The sequence below is a fragment of the Lutjanus erythropterus genome, chromosome 15 (assembly GCF_056507025.1).
Source record: "Lutjanus erythropterus isolate fLutEry1 chromosome 15, fLutEry1.hap2, whole genome shotgun sequence".
NCBI classification, from domain to species: Eukaryota; Metazoa; Chordata; class Actinopteri; order Lutjaniformes; family Lutjanidae; genus Lutjanus; species Lutjanus erythropterus.
In genome coordinates this window covers 25,642,598-25,659,514 of record NC_139331.1, presented here as the reverse complement: position 1 = coordinate 25,659,514, position 16,917 = coordinate 25,642,598, and the positions used below count along the sequence as shown (strand labels likewise).

At 40.3% G+C, this 16,917-nt stretch overlaps 1 protein-coding gene across 2 annotated transcripts in view; it reads left to right on the top strand.

The window, feature by feature from the left end:
- The window catches only part of LOC146314506 (glutamate receptor ionotropic, kainate 2-like), a 114,309-nt gene that overhangs the window by 47,539 nt on the left and 49,853 nt on the right, over positions 1-16,917 (top strand). For both annotated transcript variants that reach the window (XM_084736883.1, XM_084736882.1), the window contains exons 5-6: positions 5,153-5,206; positions 7,259-7,432. In XM_084736883.1, the coding sequence (XP_084593009.1) occupies positions 5,153-5,206; positions 7,259-7,432 (228 nt within the window). The remainder of the gene's footprint in view (positions 1-5,152; positions 5,207-7,258; positions 7,433-16,917) is intronic.

Here is a 16,917-nt window from a genome sequence, read left to right as displayed (position 1 = left end):
AAGCTTCTTTGAATTTGAAAAATCTGTGTTAACAGCAGCAGCTAACGTTATTTCAGATTTACCTTGACTGTTGACATTCAACTCTGTGAAGATCAGAATGACAGCAGGAGCTTGCTAACGCTCACTATAACATTCACTCTTCACTTCAGTCCAAGCGCACATGACGATAGCTGGTAAGAAAAGACTTAAAAACTAAAGAAGTTAGTTGCTGTGTTTGTGTGCTGTGTTTATATACAGCAGCAGACTATAATTGGATGATTCAGAATAATGTTGACTGCATTATCTTATTAAATAAAATGTTATTATAAAGAATATCATGAAATAAAAGTGTCACTGAGGAAAATAATAATGATAATACATTTTATTTGTGTAGCACTTACCAAAACAAGACTAGCAATCTGTTTTGCAAATAAAACACAACGCTAAGACACACACTAATGTATGACTAAACAGGCAGGCATAAGGACTAGAAGAGGAATGAAACTTAAAAACAATGAATAATTTAAAAAAAACATAAATAAAATACCAAGGATGAAATATGAAAACAATTTGTGCAATAAAACTTGAAATACATAAAGCAGTGCAACATCAGCAACAACAACTCAATCGTGAAAATCAAAAATGATTTGAAGAAGAAGAGTCTGATGTAGCTGGAGTTCCTCCGGCAGATCGTTCTACAGCCGACGAACTCTAACAGCGAACATTCGGTCCCCTTTAGTCTTTCAGCATGAGGTGGGAACAGTCAGCAGGTTCCTGCCTGAGGATCTGAGGCTCCACTCTGGTTAGCAGGGCGACAATAACTGCAGTACATTTTGAAATAAAAATGTATTTAATTGAGCAAGAAACGATATCCAACAAAAGAAAATGAAGTGTGGAATAACATTTCATATTGATGTTGTGTTTTAAGAATTTCTTCAGTTATTTCACATTAAATTCTGGGCAGGGGAGCTAAAATCTGAATAATTTAGACATCAGACTGTAACTCTGATAATTTGTTATTAATTTTATGAAGATCAGCAGATTTTGAGGATGATATGAAGCACAGTGACTGTTAACAAGACACATGAACCATTAGGAGACCTGTTACATTAATGTTAAACATCTTTTTAGCAGCTTAGATTGTCATTGAGCTGTAGGGGCTTTGCAGAGACAACATATATTTTTTAGATATTTTTGTAATCACAAATTCCTCCTGCAGTGGCAACTGCAGAGTCTGTCATCTTGGTAAAAACAGGTCAGATGACATCAACAATCAGTTATTTATGATAGAATAATCAGTGCAATAGACAAGTGACAACACGTCAATAATACTCATGATGATAATACATTAAATAACAGGAAGTATAGCCTACGTAAGTCATATGTTATTTATCTTTTACTATAATGGTTGCGTTTTGAGACAAACGGGACAGGATTTGGTACAAGTGTCTGTAATTCTGGACTGAGACTTTCAGAGATCTGGTCACCCTAGGCTAAAAAAAAAGGAAAAAGAACAGGGCTCTTTGTCAGACAAAGCAATTAAGAACTTTTCATCCAAAGAGCCCTTTTTGGAAAAAAGAGTTCTGGGATTGTTGAAATCCTTGAAGAACACCTTTGTTAAGGGTTCTTTGTAACAAAATATAAAAGATTTCTCGGTAGAACCCCTGAGTGGGTTCTAGATTTTAAAAAAGAAAAAGAACAGGGTTCTTTGCATGACTAAATGTTCCATGAAATAACCTTTGAATCCATGAAACTCTTTGGAAGAAAGAGTTTTTCAAAATTGCTTAAGTCTTTGAAGAACTCAAGGATTCTTTGTTCCATAATATAAAAGGTTTCTCAGTATAACCAAATAGGTTCTAGATAGAACCCTTGCAATATAAAAGAGTTCTTGGTAGAACCCCTGAGTGGGCTGTTGTTAGCATCCAGAAGGTGGAAGGGTTCTGGATAGACCCAGAGGGTTCTGGGTGAAACCACTAAACCATACAAATTTCTCTGTAGAACCTCTGATTGAGAGTTCTAGGTAAAACCCTTTATGCTGGGTTCTCGGTAGAACTTCCGACAGATTTCCAAGTGGAAAAGGTACTACCAGGAATCAAAAAACTTTCTCCTGTGGGGACAAGCCCAAGAACCCTTCATGGTTCTAGTAAGCACCTTTATTTCTGAGAGTGCAGAGCCACTGCAGGTGAGGCGAGGATGACCAGGAGAGAAACATGGAGTGAAAATAAGCTGAATTAATATAATTTATGTTGACAAAATAAACAAACAAGAGTTTGCTGACATTATCATGCTGGCCTTTATTTCACTAAAATTCAACTTGGGTTATTTTTTATTAGTTGCTTGTTAACGATTGCTAAAAATTTCAGAGTTTTTTTTTTTGGCTTCTGCATGCTAGAAAAAAGTTTGAGAAGCACTGCTATAAGTTGAGGGAACAGTCTCTGAATAAGATGAGTAATTATATAATAGAGCTCGCTGAATTAAATTAAACATTTACATAATTTCCCCTCATAGAAACATAGACTCATAGTTCATTCATTATGTATATATACTAAAACAACAAGCTCATATACGTTCCCTTTATCACTCTTTCTCTCTCGGAGCACTGATGCAAATGATTCAGATACCTACTTTCTGCTCTGTGCATCTTTAATCTGTCTGTAGAATATTAGATCTCTACTACTGACCCGTCATAATGGATGCTCTCCATTGGACAATAAAGGTTTTTTAATTAGAAAGTCTAATTCTGCTCACAGGCACGTTAAATTCATTTAACACAGGCACATTATTTATGAGAATGGTGGGGGTTCGTATTGGATTCAAGTCTTCTCAGAAGCATATTGCACTGCTTGATTTCTCTATACAGCCGTTAGTCTACAGGGAGGCAACAAGAGTGAAGCAACAAGAATGATTATTTATTGATGTTGAATACTTGGTAGGCACAACCAAACATATACTGTATGTCAACAGCTCAATTCAGTGCGTCTTCCCGCAGTGCTTCCTTGGTTTCGTTATGGCCACAGTGTTTTCTGGCCTGTAAAGATCCCTAATAGTGTGCTCACTGAAAATAACGAGGACATTGGAGCGGTTTATTTATTTATTTCATTTTTGTGCCTTTTCACATAGAGAGGGAGCTGTGAAATAAACAAAATCACATCAGTACAAACAGCACATGTTGTGTGAAAAAGATCTACTTAAAAATCCTTTTTCGCAACAGGCAAAGAAGCTTTATAGGTGTCATTTGAGCTCTTGTAAGATGTTGGTGTTTTCCTTTTACTCTTATTTGAACATAAATGCCTCCTTCAGATCCTGATCGGGGGGCACATTCGATGGTGTCACCTCACTCTGAGTGTAGTACATCAGACCAGCACAGAGTGTAGATCCCATAGGTATCAGTGCAATTTGACGTGTGTTTGGATTACAGTTTTGAAAGTTTTGTGTGCATTTATTTCATGTTAAAGGGATAGTTCAGATTATTTGAAGTTGGGTTGTATGAGGTGCTTATCAATAGTCAGTGTGTTACTTACAGTAGAAGCCAGCTGGCACGTCAAGTTTGGAGAAGCAAAGAGGAGCACCAGCACAGAGACATGTTGTAGACACAGTCATCAACAAAAGGTATTTCAGACACTTAAAAAAAATCAGTATCAGTTTACATGTGTTTAGAATATTTTCACTGCTTTACTTTGCCATCCAAGAGCCTTGAAAATGCAGCTATATAAGCCAAATGTCGCTGTCTCCAAACCAACCAAACTCCATTGACAAAATCAGAAATTTTGCCTTACAGAACAGATGAGCTGCTGCTCTACTGCTGTTAGTTTGTTTGTCTTATTCTGACTTTGGAGGTTTAAAAGGTCAGTTCAGGTTCGCTGAAGTCACTCAATAATACAAACAAACTAACAGATCGAGGCAGCGGTAGACCAGCAGCTCCTTTGTTCTGTGAGGTAAAATTGCTGATTTCACCTCTGGAGTTTGGTTGGTCTGGAGAGAGAAGTATTTTAGTTCAGTTTCTCGTCAGAAAAGGCTGTCAGGCAGCAAGGTAAAATGGTGAAAATACCCTAAATGCAGTGTACACTTAATATTGATTTTTAGGTATCAATAATAAGTGTAGGTCTACTTAGATATTGATTTTTCTTTTTTGATGGACCTTTTTTAAGTGGCTAAAATACATTTTCTTCAGACTCAGTTCATGTCAGTACATGAAATAGCTTCATGATGGTGCCCCACATCAAATAATCTGAACTATTCCACTAAACACACCTCTGTTTTATACAGTAGACATGTCTAATAATTATTTTGCTACCTGGCCTGAACCCGAATGTTCGTGATACCTTAATAAATTAAGGTTGATCAGTCAGCCATCTTTCTGTCTTCTCCTGTCCAAGTGGATCATTGAGCACAGTGGTCAGATACTGCTTATATTGAATTACAAGGTATTATAAGGAAAAATGTCTGTAAATAACAAAACCTGTAAATAGACAATTGTTTGACGTAAGCGAGGCTGAGATTTGACACTGCTGTACTGTAATGTTATAACTGAACTCCAGCAGCCTCCCACTCAAGCTGACATTAGCTCTCCATCAGTAGTAACTGTCACCAGCATCGTTTAGATGTTTACCACACTGACAGTGAATATTAATTCCTCTTAAGTGCTTCAAATCTCAGTGTGAAAACCTCGGCACAATTTAAATGATAGAAGCTACGTCATATTTATTGTCATCAAATATGAAATTGCACTGCTTCTCTGGAGGCTCACACATTCTTACTGTTCTGCTTTTGGGTTCCTCCGATTGGTCAGTTATTTGTGCAACCGGCAGCTTTTCAGCATCACCAACCCCACCTGACCCCCAATTCAAAATGGTTTAGATCAGGGGTCGGGCACACTGATGGTATTGTCATCTCATGAGGGAGCCACTGCAGTGTTCAAGTACTGGAAGAAAGTGCATTAAAATTCAAACATTACTAACATATTTTTGTCATGCTTAACAGAAAATGCAAACAGCAGTTTCTGTGCATATTTATATACATTAGTTAGCCGTGCACTGCCTTCCTGGCCAGAGAAGAGTTGTCACTGTCTACACAGGTTCAATAAAGGCTCAGTGAAGGACTGAATGCAATGAATAGAAGTTTGTTAAGCTATTATTCTTTGATTTTTAGTTTGCTGTGTTTTTTCTCCCTGTAGGCTCTGGCCATGGGTATGATGACAGAGTACTACCATTATATTTTTACTACCCTGGTGAGTACACTGGCACTTTTTTTTTTCATGTTCACAAAAGGCTGTATTGCTGTATAAAATGTTGTTGTGTGTGACGTATTTTGAAAAACACAATCCACTTGATAATGTGTCTAGTTTGAACTGTTTTCTCTTTATTGCTGTGCCAAACATTCACCTGTTTTTGCTTGCTGCACGGCAAAAACATGTCCATCTGTCTGTCTGTCTGTCAGTTTTTCTTCTCTGACAATAAAATTAAATATGACTCAACCAGGAGGCCGTCGCAGAAAAACATACTATTATTTTCATTTTCAGCAATGCATTTTGAACCTGAGATGGCCCTGAGAGGCTGAGTCATTGTCATGAAGTTGATTATAAATACGCTCTTTGCATTTTAAAGTAGCAGCTGTGAAACTTATTCTGGTTTATTTTCTAAATTCCGCACCAACCTTTTCACCCCACCCGACTGTCCGCAACACCCGAGTGCAGGAAACAAAAGCAGTTGGAGATATTTTATTCTGACTCTGGCAGCGATTGAAGTTCTGCAAAGTTCTTTGATCTAGCCACTACAAAGATTACTCGCTACGCTCCAGATGAACAGCAGCACATCTTCGCTGAGCCCAGAGAACAGAAGACTGAGAGCTCTGATAACAGCCCTGAGCAAATGAGACTGTCATCCATTTGGACCATTATATAACAAACAAATGGCCCGCTGTGAAAGGCTGAGGGAAAGGTGGAGGAGTAGACTGACCTGAAAAAGACATATACCAGTGCACAGGACATGTAACTATCCATTGCGCATCCACATAAGAACCCGGCTAGATGAAAGGGGAGTGAGTGACAGCAGGTATGTCATTGGAAAGGGAAAGAGAATAGTGATTATAGGGCTGTTTCCGCGGCATGCTGCTGCTTGTCGGGGTGGAAACGTGCCTACTTTAACATCAGCCAGTGTTTGGCAGGTTGGAGGCCGCTGTGCCGGCCAAAGCTGCTGTATACTGGTACTAAGCCATCCATGCTGCTTTCGGAATAGGACAGCAAACATTGACCGTGGCACCCCCATTCTGCGTCCATCACCTGCTGTTGCTCTGTCAACTGTGTTGTTGCATCCCAGAGACATCTGCCTGGTGTGATGCCAGACATGCTGCATGCAGGAGGACAATCGGGTTGTCCTTTCGCTTCCACATGATAGATGGCAGTCCACCAAAAGCCTGCCCGTAACCTTGAAAGCCTCGCCTTAATCAAGGCTACTGCCTCAGCATGAGATAAAATAACTCCTGAAATACCTTCAACTGCTCTCAATTCGTTTGCCAAAGCTGCCTCTCATATGACTGCTCTTAATTAGAGAGATGTGCAGTACAGAGGGTATTCACTGACGTCACTTTCTCACCAGAACATGTCCCCTCAGTCGGACTGAGTGGCAGAAAATCCTACAAGATGGCTGTCTTTAGGAAACTGCGAACTCAGATTAAAACAAATGATTATCTGCTTTTAATTAAGAGCAGTTGGACTCAACATTGATCCGTGCAACTTACCAAAGAAACAGTGGTCCATGACACTGGCATCTGTCCAGGAACCAGCTTTCCTGACACTTACGCGTACCTGATTTTAATGCAGAGGAAATACGCAAAGCATGCAAATGCCTGAATGTGTGGTTGTAATGTTACATTAAGGTGGATTTTTTTTTGTGAGACATTCCCACATTCAGCAGCGTTGTTTTTCTTAGACGAGCCAGCACATAGCATATCTAAGCAGCCTGCGAGAAACAGGAAAAGAGAAAATTGACCGAGGTCCCAAAGGGGCAGGACTTAGAAAGGGTCAGTTGATAAGTAAACCAGCACATCTGACACAAAATGGCAACCGAAAATCCATCTTTCAGTGCCTGGATTTCAAGTGTTTTTGTGTATTGCAGACATCGATTTGCGTTTCTTTTCTTTAGCTGTAAGCCAGACTTCTCTAACTCCCACTCAGTAGTCTTTTTGCCACTCATATCGTGCACAAGTGCAAACCCTCCATAGAGGTGTACAAGCAAAGATGAGAGACTAATTACAATCTCGGCTGTCATCTTTATGCATCCAGGACCTTTTTGCCCTCGACATGGAACCGTATCGTTACAGTGGAGTCAACATGACGGGGTTCCGCATCCTCAACACAGAAAACTCTCAGGTGTCGTCAATCATTGAGAAGTGGTCAATGGAGCGGCTACAAGCACCACCCAAACCGGACTCAGGCCTGCTGGATGGATTCATGACGGTAGGCATAATGTTGGTTTATTTAAAACAGGGACGGTGTAAAACCTTAATGACAGCATGCTTGTTTGGTGGTCAACCATTTTTTAATAGTAGTCTTAAAAATCTTGAAATGCACTTTCTGATATTTGTTGGGATGGTATTCTGCTGACTTTCCTGCTGTTAAGAAAGCAGTTTGACCATTTTTTGAACAATGTTTTATTCAGCAGTCTCCCTTTTATTAATTTTCTTGTTTGCTTTTTTTGCCATCATGAGCTGTTATAATGAATCGTTTAAAGGGTGGGGGTTAAACCATGCAGTAACTCAAACAAACAAACAAACAATGGTCATGAACCAAAAATTCAGAACTCAATAAGTTAGATTTTTCAATAATATTGTAATGGTGATATGAGTTTGTTTGTTTGTTCAGTGCTTTAAGTGTTCCTGTGACCAGGAGGTGGCACACTTGAGTTGAATGTGTATGACTGTGTCATCTGCATACATTTGTATGTGTACATCAGCATAGATGGTTGACATCCTGCACAGATCCAGTTTTGCAAACCCGCCCCGCCCACACCCGCAAATCTGACAACCAGAACCAACCTGTTAGCTCTAATCCAAATCTTCACCTGCCCAGAACCGTGAATATAAGTCCTGCGATCCGATCCACACCGGTGACTAAACACACACACACAATCACTTGTGTTCTCAACTGGTGCAGCGCCTGTGCTTCTGCAGCTGTCAATGTGTTTCCATAGTGACAGCGAGCCTAGCTTGCAGCTATCCAAAGCTAATGCTTTTTGAAATTGTTTAACAAGCAGCAAAGCCACTCACAACGTTATTGTCACCATCTTTGAGTGCACCAGAATCCTCCCAAATGTCCAACTTGGCCTTTCGAGGGTATATTGTCCACAATTTGTGATCTTCCGGTGGCTATTTTTGCCATAATGTCATCAATTTTCACCATCTGCTAGCTTTCATCGCTGTCAGTTGAGATAGTGATGTCCCATTGCTTTGCAGGATGTGGGGTCAGTGCTATTTTACTGTTCTCACCTGCTTCTCACATGTGAATGTATATAAATATATTTTTACCCATTACACAAAGTTTTTGTGGGTCACCTGTCACGTACTCATGATCTGGTGGAGACCTCTAATATATAGTGAACATAAGAGGTCCTGAAAGTGAGCCTTGAGGTGCCCCAGCTGTGCAGCCCTTAAAAGCAAGTCTGATGACTGTTTATTCTAGTGCACTGTTGTCTGTTGTTGAAAAAGCAGCTCATCCTTGTATATTCAAATGACCAAAATCAATTGGGTGCCATATGAAGTGTGACGGCATCTTTCAGGGTTTTATGCTGCAGGCACTTGTGATATAGAATGATTTTTATGACGCTTGTTGACAATAGATTGAATAATAATCAATCTTTTTTGAAATATACAGTAGTTTTGGAGTAGAATGAATGAGCAGTCAATCACAAGTTCATTGGTGCAGGGTTCCTGGGGTGGGCGCTCGAGCAGCATGAGCACCCTCTCCGTGGAGCCTTTGGGTTGGTGCTCCTGGGTCTAAATGCTCAGTAATGAGCCGGTGTGAATGGTAATAGCCGTTTATCTGCCCTCCTGCCTCTCCTAACTCTCCTCTGGGAGCGTGGCCAAAATATGACAATCTGTCAGTGCTCATGCAGAGAGAGGGAACAAATTGGATGGAAATTATGGCCTTGGTTTTTTAGGATGGCTTCCAAAAAAGCATGGGATAAGGTGATTTGAAAGTGAAAAAGGGAATGGAGCTCGTCATGGACATTCAAGGTCCCTCTCTGGGTCTGTTGTTGTAAACAGTCAATTTACTCCACCTCCCTCGCAACACCTTCCTTGCAGACAAACACCCTTTTTTTTCCTCCTTTCTTTCAGCCAGCCTTTCTTTGTTCTTGCCAGATTTAAGATTGGGTATCAGAAATCGGTGTCTTTACATCAAAGCCTCCAGGACAAGCCTTTTGAATTAGACACGGTGCATGCTGCCTATTCATATATCTGTCACAGCCTTAATTCGTGCTTACAAGTGATGAGAAATGGAAACAGGAGCAGTTATAGAAATCAATGTGCTTCTTTCTTTGCTTTCCTAAATAAATCCTTGTTTACTGCAGCGTCTTGCCAGAAACATACAGCACAAACTGCTGTAAATATAGAAATATCATATTTTATTTCCCTCAAACAACAGAATGTGCATCCTTTTCCCCAGGCACTGCAGAATATGTATGCAAAAAGATTAATGCAACGCACAAAGAGGTTAAATCACTTGTGTTTTTTTTTTTTCCTCCACCGGAAATTAATGGATATTAGTGGCGAATGTTGAATTGATTAATTACATTGCATGAATCATTTTGTCAGATCCTATAGTCCATATTGACATATCTCACTGGACTGGAACCGGAGTTAAATAATAAATAGTACGTCCAGAGGCTCATGCAAGCTTGATAAAGTGCTTCATTAGAGTGCTCTATTTATGAAATCCCGGCTCTGATGTATTTTATTCTTTAGAGTCTTCCACCCTAAGAGGATTCCTTATAATGAGTGAATGAAGCAAGAGCAGCCTGAATGTAAAAACATTGTCATTTTAATGGTATAATAAAGGCATAATGGAGAAACAGATTTTTAAAAAATAGACCGTATAGCTACATTATGAATGTATGGGTTAAAATAATATTTGCTTTCTTCGTGTCTCAACTGTGTTTAATTAATTTGTAGATTTGCCTGACATTTATGCTACAGTGCTCCGGGCAGAGGCGCCACCTTGAAGGGTATCATTAAATTAAAGCGATGGACGGAGAGAGGGAGGGACGGATGGAGGGAGGGCTGCGGCAGCCAGTGTTTGACCTTCCACCCCCGACCCTCCCTCCCTCCAGCCTTTTATTTCCTCTCTTTCATACCTTCTTCTCATTCTCTCCACAACACAGAGAAGCCTTGCTGGGCTCGGGGCTTGTTTGTGCTCGGTGACCAGGCAACAGTTGTGTAGCGATGGTTACCAGGACAACGCCGTCCGTGTCACCTTGCGATTTCATGAAGGATTGATTGACTGAGATGGGAGGAGGAGGAGGAGGAGGAGGAGGAGGAGGAGGGAGAGGTGGGTGGGGAAGGTGAGATGCTGACGGCAGGAGTGGGGGGTTGATGAGGAAGAGGAGATTGGGTAGGGATAGATGGGGGTGGGGGATGTTCGGAGCGTTAAGAGGTGCATGTGATGTTTTGTCACGCCACTAGGCTTGCATTAATGCGGGGTATAGTGTATAATCACAGTGACACTCTGTGCCTTGGGTGAGGCCGAGTGTTGTCTCAGGGAAGGCTGCATAATGAGAAGTCCCTCCTCGGCCCAGGCATCCTCGCAGCCACAAACACGCTCGGCCCCTGCCTCCTAACTCTGTTTGTCAGGGGTATCTCTGACGTGGAGGGGTGCATAATGAGAGGAGGAGGGTATGCTAATTAGTCTAGTTCATTTGTGCAGTGACGTGAAAGTGTGGGTGTTTGTGTCAAATCTTTTACCAAATCCCCCCAGAGTCATTTGAAGCGCAAATTGTTGCATCCTCTCATCTTCATGTAAATAACAGCAGATAGAAAGATAGATAGACAGACAGATATCAGTCAAATTCATCTTTAGCTTTTTTATTGAGCATTCTGTGATGATTGAAATACACTGAAAATACAAGTATGTTGAGGTGAAGAGAGACAAATGTGTAGGGAGACAAAGACAAATGGAAATGATTTAAGACCATATAATATGTTTAACCCGTTGATTCCACTGGACGCAGCATGTCTACGCCACGGTTTTGATTCTTCCTCCACATGGCTGCATGTCCCAACAGCAGCATTTTAGAACTGATTATGTCAACGTGCTCAGGTTTTGATGATTTGGTCCCCTTTCCTTGCCTTTTGTGCTTCTACCATGGAGTAGTAGACTATGTGGTTAAATTGTTTTCTTTTTGTCAGTTTTTATGATCATGAGTCCGCACAGGGTGTTTTATTTTGAAAATTAACTGGATTCTCTATGGCATTTCTGTGTCTGACCTCCTGCCAGCTCTATCTGACGCGGCATCCATCAAAAATAGACTGGGCACGTATTTGAAGCATAGCAGAGCGGAGAGCCGCTTCTGGGGCGCACTGCGTGTTTTGTAGAACAACTACGATTTCTACCGGTGGGCGTGGCACAGATGTAACACAGCGGCGCCTTGCACAGTGGAATCGGTGTTACGATAAACTAAAATTCCAGATATTATTTACACCCTGGGTTGGACTGGCAAATGTGGCTATTTGCACCTGGGTGTATATAGCCTGGCATGGCAGTGACTAGCGTGTCCATAGCCAACAATACTCTTTGCAGCCACATAGCAGAAACAAACTCACACAAGCAGTTTTGTTTCATAATTTAACCAAGCAGTGCCTAAGCCCAACAAAACTGCAACTGAAAACTGAAAATAATAATTTTAAATATTGTAAACAACAGGTACCACTGACCTGTAATTTCTCTATAGTGTAATTATGTGAGGTCAGGTCAGTCTTACACTTATTTACGTAGCTCAAAATCCCAAATTACAAAGAGCTTTACAGTCTGTACATCACAGTTGTTTAACACCTGCTGCTGATGGATGGATGGATGGATGGATGGATGGATGGATGGATGGATGGATGGATGGATGGATGGATAGATAGATAGATAGATAGATAGATAGATAGATAGATAGATAGATAGATAGATAGATAGATAGATAGATAGATAGATAGATAATTTTGTTTCGTCTGTGTATAATTATTGCCTGCAGCTAATGAGATATTTGGTTTTAATGCTTCGTTGTAATTTGGATTCCTTTAAATCCCCATTTCACTGAGCTAAGTATATACTTGGATTTAATTGAGGGAAAAAGAAAAACAGTTTCCCAGTTGTACGCCTCACTGAGGCTTTAGGGCCAGATATTTTCTACATCTGCATCATTTCATTTATGTCTACATTTCAGTGAGCTATAATTACCACAACAGAGGGCTGGATGTTCTCCAGTGTCGTCAACGCAATTGAAAATTCTGGTGTAATAGCTCATAATGATGACTTTCTTATTAATAGAGAGCAGTTGTTTGGGTAATATGTATGACATGATGGTGCTGGTTCACATGGGACACGGCAAAAAGCATGTTAGTGTAACAAGCTAAATGCATTGGAAGCACAACAAACACATGAGGATACTTAAGATACTTATACATCAGTAAGCAAAATCCAGTGTGAGCAAATGTGACTAATTGTCTTCCTCTTCAGCCGCAGCCATTGCTGAGATATCCTTGAGTCAGACACTTAACTTTAAAAGCACAAGAGCATGCATTATCAGCAAAGTCTCCCACGATACTGTAAATAATTACTAATGATGATGTTTAAAAAAACAACGCTGCATTTGTCCCCAACACAGAACTGTAAATTGCCTTTTTTCTTCCCTCTAAAAACCTGTACAGTCATAAAACACTGTTTGACTGCACACAGTGCACAAGCAGGGAACGCAAATGCTGGTAAAATATGCAAGTGGTTGGTAGATTTGCTTCACTCACCGGCCAAAAAGATCTATTAAGTGGTCGATTTGGCTGTTGGATGAAAAAGTCAATTTTGCAGCCTGCAGGCAAGAAAAGGTAGTTTTGGTTGCATACATACAGGCTGAAGAACTAATTGAAATATTATCAAAATTGCAATATGAGTACAATATCCAAATCGCAGGAGCTCTAAATTTTTTTGGTAAAGAAAGGACGTTTCATACATAAAATTGCAAATGAAACATTGTGGTGCTACAAATCATGTCCTACAAAGGGCAGAGAATGTGCTTGTTTGGTACAGACTCCAGCAAAACTCACTGAAACATCATTTTTATATATATTTTTTAAATGAAAATGAAATGCAGAAATTACCATTCCCACTAAAATCGTGACTCATTGCAGCCACAGAATCTCTCAGAACAATTCAGCCCTAATACAAATGATTAAGAGAGAAACAGAGACTCATGCATGCAGATACCAAATGCAAACTTTTTATACTTTACATACTTAAAGAACCAATCTGTAACAATCACACATCCAAAATTGAATAAAATGAAACGAGTTGTTTCCCCCCGCCTCTTCCTTCAAACCCTTGAGGAAGCTCAGGCAGGCAGCAGCAACACCGTAAGAGTGCAAGACGAGCACAACATTATAATTTGACAATAGCAAGCGATGACAAGTCCCACACTGTAAGCTGATCGGCTGTCAGTTGTCTGTTGATATAAGTCTGTTATCCTAAAAACAAAAGCACACCGTTCTGAAAATACACACTCTGGACTCTTGGAGTTCGGTGATTGCTTTCTGCCTGGGAAACTCCATTAACATATTGCTCAATTTAACTGTAATAAACACCTACTCCTTCTTCAAGGTTATCAGCTAATTTAATTTATCCTATGACTCATAAACAGACACTCATTAATTCAACAAACATTTGGCATTAATTTGAACTCCAAATCAACATGAAATGAGTTATTCTGGCCCAGAATAGAAATTTAAAAGCAGAATAACGAGGCTGTAGTGTTGTTGTCTTAGCACGTTTCTTTCATCTCTGATGACATATTATGGTCATTTTCTGATAAAACACAGAGGCAGACACAGAGGCGCAGCGACAAAGATGTCGGTGTTTGCTGGGATAAGAACAGGTCGCAGAAGCCTCTCAGCCACAGTTTGGTTGAGTGAACTGTAAACACATAAACGGGTTTCTCGCCACTCAAGGTGCGTTTACTGTCCCCAGTGGTCGACACATTTAATTTTGAACTGAACCCTGGGACCTGTATTATTAAAACGCTCTTCCCATCACCACCAGTAACCATCCGACCAGCAAAGACTGAATTTAGATTTAAATGATGGATAATTTGTTTGTATCAGGATTAACTACAGTACTTTCACAGTATATTTCTGTTTCCCCTCTCAGATTAGGAGTACTGTGTACAGTCTGCAGTGTTGCAGAGAAATGTACCGGGGGACAGAGAGAGGGGGAGACAACAGATACCTTGCTGCATTAACAAGAACTACTGGGAATGGAGTCAGAGCCACCCACACATTGAGAACAGGAGAGAGGTGGCAGCTTCTTTCTGGTTAGAAGGTGTTTTAACATGTGTGTTTACATTCAAGCGCGTGTTTGTACCGTTCTGTATGTAGGTGTGAAGCACACTGAGCACAGGAGACGTTACATGTCTGACTCGCATTTGGTTGCTCCTCCAGGGGGCAGGACCTGGCTCAGGTTTGCCCTCTGTGGCGGGCTTGTTGTCTGGTAGCACATGGCCGACTGACAATGGGAAGAGAATGCCGGCACATGAATCCCTCTCCCGGCGAGCTCCATTCAGACAACATTTCAACCAAATGAGGCTCCTCGGTGTGGGTGTTTGAGCCAAATTTGGTGTTGCCCGGTCGATATGATATTGAATAGAGGACACACACTGTAATTTTGCCTGATATGAATCACTGCACAAATAAGCTTTCACTGGAAATTAGACTCAGTATTTGGGGATTCATTTTATTTGTTCAAGTTTTCACCCTGCAGCTTAATTAAGCTCTACAGTAGATTGCAAGTGCTCACATTAAATATCCACATAGTGGTGTATTGTGCTGCAGCTTCTATTCTGTTCAGCGCCCAATCTGTTCATCAGCATGACTGATACTATCGGCCAATTATAGCTTATCACAGATATATTAGTATCAATATGTAAGCTAATTAGTAACTAGGGATTTTTTCAGCTGTAATACAGTTCATCCTGTACGTATCTCATAGTTTGTTAATTACCAACTTTATTTGTGTGTCATCAGATGGGCACAAATACATCAAAAAGTATCTTGTTACAAATTGCAAATACTAATCAAATGTATTTAAAGCTGTTGGATTTTCATACTGTGTTGATTTTGGCGGCCCCTTTATGTTAATTGTTGGGGGGGGTGACCTCTAGTGGCTGTAGTAATTATGACGGGTGCAGTGTAAAAAGTTAGACGGTTGGGTCAAACGCACAACTTTCACCCCGGAGACCAGGGTTAGTGTCCCATGTGAGACCAAAAGTCAGCTTGACTTCTTTTCTTTTTAAGTTACGAAAGTTACCTTTCATAGGTGACATCACTCCTTGAAATGAGTGATTGAAAGGAATTATGTTTATATGAGTCTACTAAATGTTGCGTGTTATGTCTTTAAAGTCTGGTATAACTTTTCACTGGTACCCTCCACCGGTCATATATGTTGTTTTGGGAGTCACTGGCAATCGTCATTTTCTCTCGTTGACGAATGAGGATGTGTTGGTGGTTTCTAGCTTATAAGTAGCTAGTAGCTTATTAGTATTCGTCTTATTCAGTAAGTTTGCTTCAGCTGCAATATTTGCACCAAACACCAAAGCAGCTTCCTTCCTAGAGCTACTAGTCATGAGGAACATGGATGAAATACGGTTATCATGTCACATGATTCAATTACATTCATCTTTTTTTCCTACCTTTGGACACAACCAGGTGATGAAACTGTTTTATTTGAGAATAAAATTACATATTAAAAGAGTAAAATGTAAAAATTGTGCGTACAGAAATGAGTACTGCAGTCCAAGGAAGCTCAGGCAGGCTGTAGGAACACTGCAGGAGGGCCAGACAAGCGCAACATTGTAATTTGACAGTAACAAGTGAAGACGAGTCCCACAAACAATAACACAAGTTAAGGAGGTCACTGCGATTGTAGCGTTGTTGTTTAAGAAACGAGTGTTTCAACTTTCCTTAATCTCTGATGACATACCACGGTCCTGCTATGATTTACTACAGTAAATATATTACACGTTTCTCCTTTAAATTATGCATTTTAAGTATTTCAAATACACAAATTCTTTACAGTATTTGGTCACAAATTACATCATATTCTTCTCCATTCAGCAAATTACAATGACAAAATATTCAAAAGTAATTAAATAAATACTCTAAACACATTTAATTAAAATACTGCTTATCTTTGTCGTGTGTATGTTTAAAAAACAAATAACAGACCATATATCATTACAGATTTTTTCTCCCTTTAGTATATATATTGGTATGTGTCAGGCTCTAATTAGGTGCTATTGCAGCCTGCCCTCCAGTGCTTTGATAACACACCTATTTTCTGCAGCTACATATAATAGCACGTTGCTTTGATGTTGTGTTCGACGGACGGAGCTAACAGACTGAGCTCCACGCAGGTTCACAGGTTGGTTGCGTCCATTACAGCACTGTGATCTCCCTCCCTCTGATCCCAGTTGGCAGAGGAGAGAGGCTTTTAAAGACAGCAACTGTGGAGAGCAGACACTCGATGCCCTGTGCCGGGCACCACCAGCTGGGCTTGGCACAGCATCAACATTATTAGCACCAATGCTCCCTCGGTCCATAGAAGCCTTTTGTGAGTGAAAACAGGCAGTGGGAGAGAGATGGGGAGCTGGAATTTAAAAAGAGAAACACTATTATCTTTTTTTCCTTGATTTTGCTCCCTCT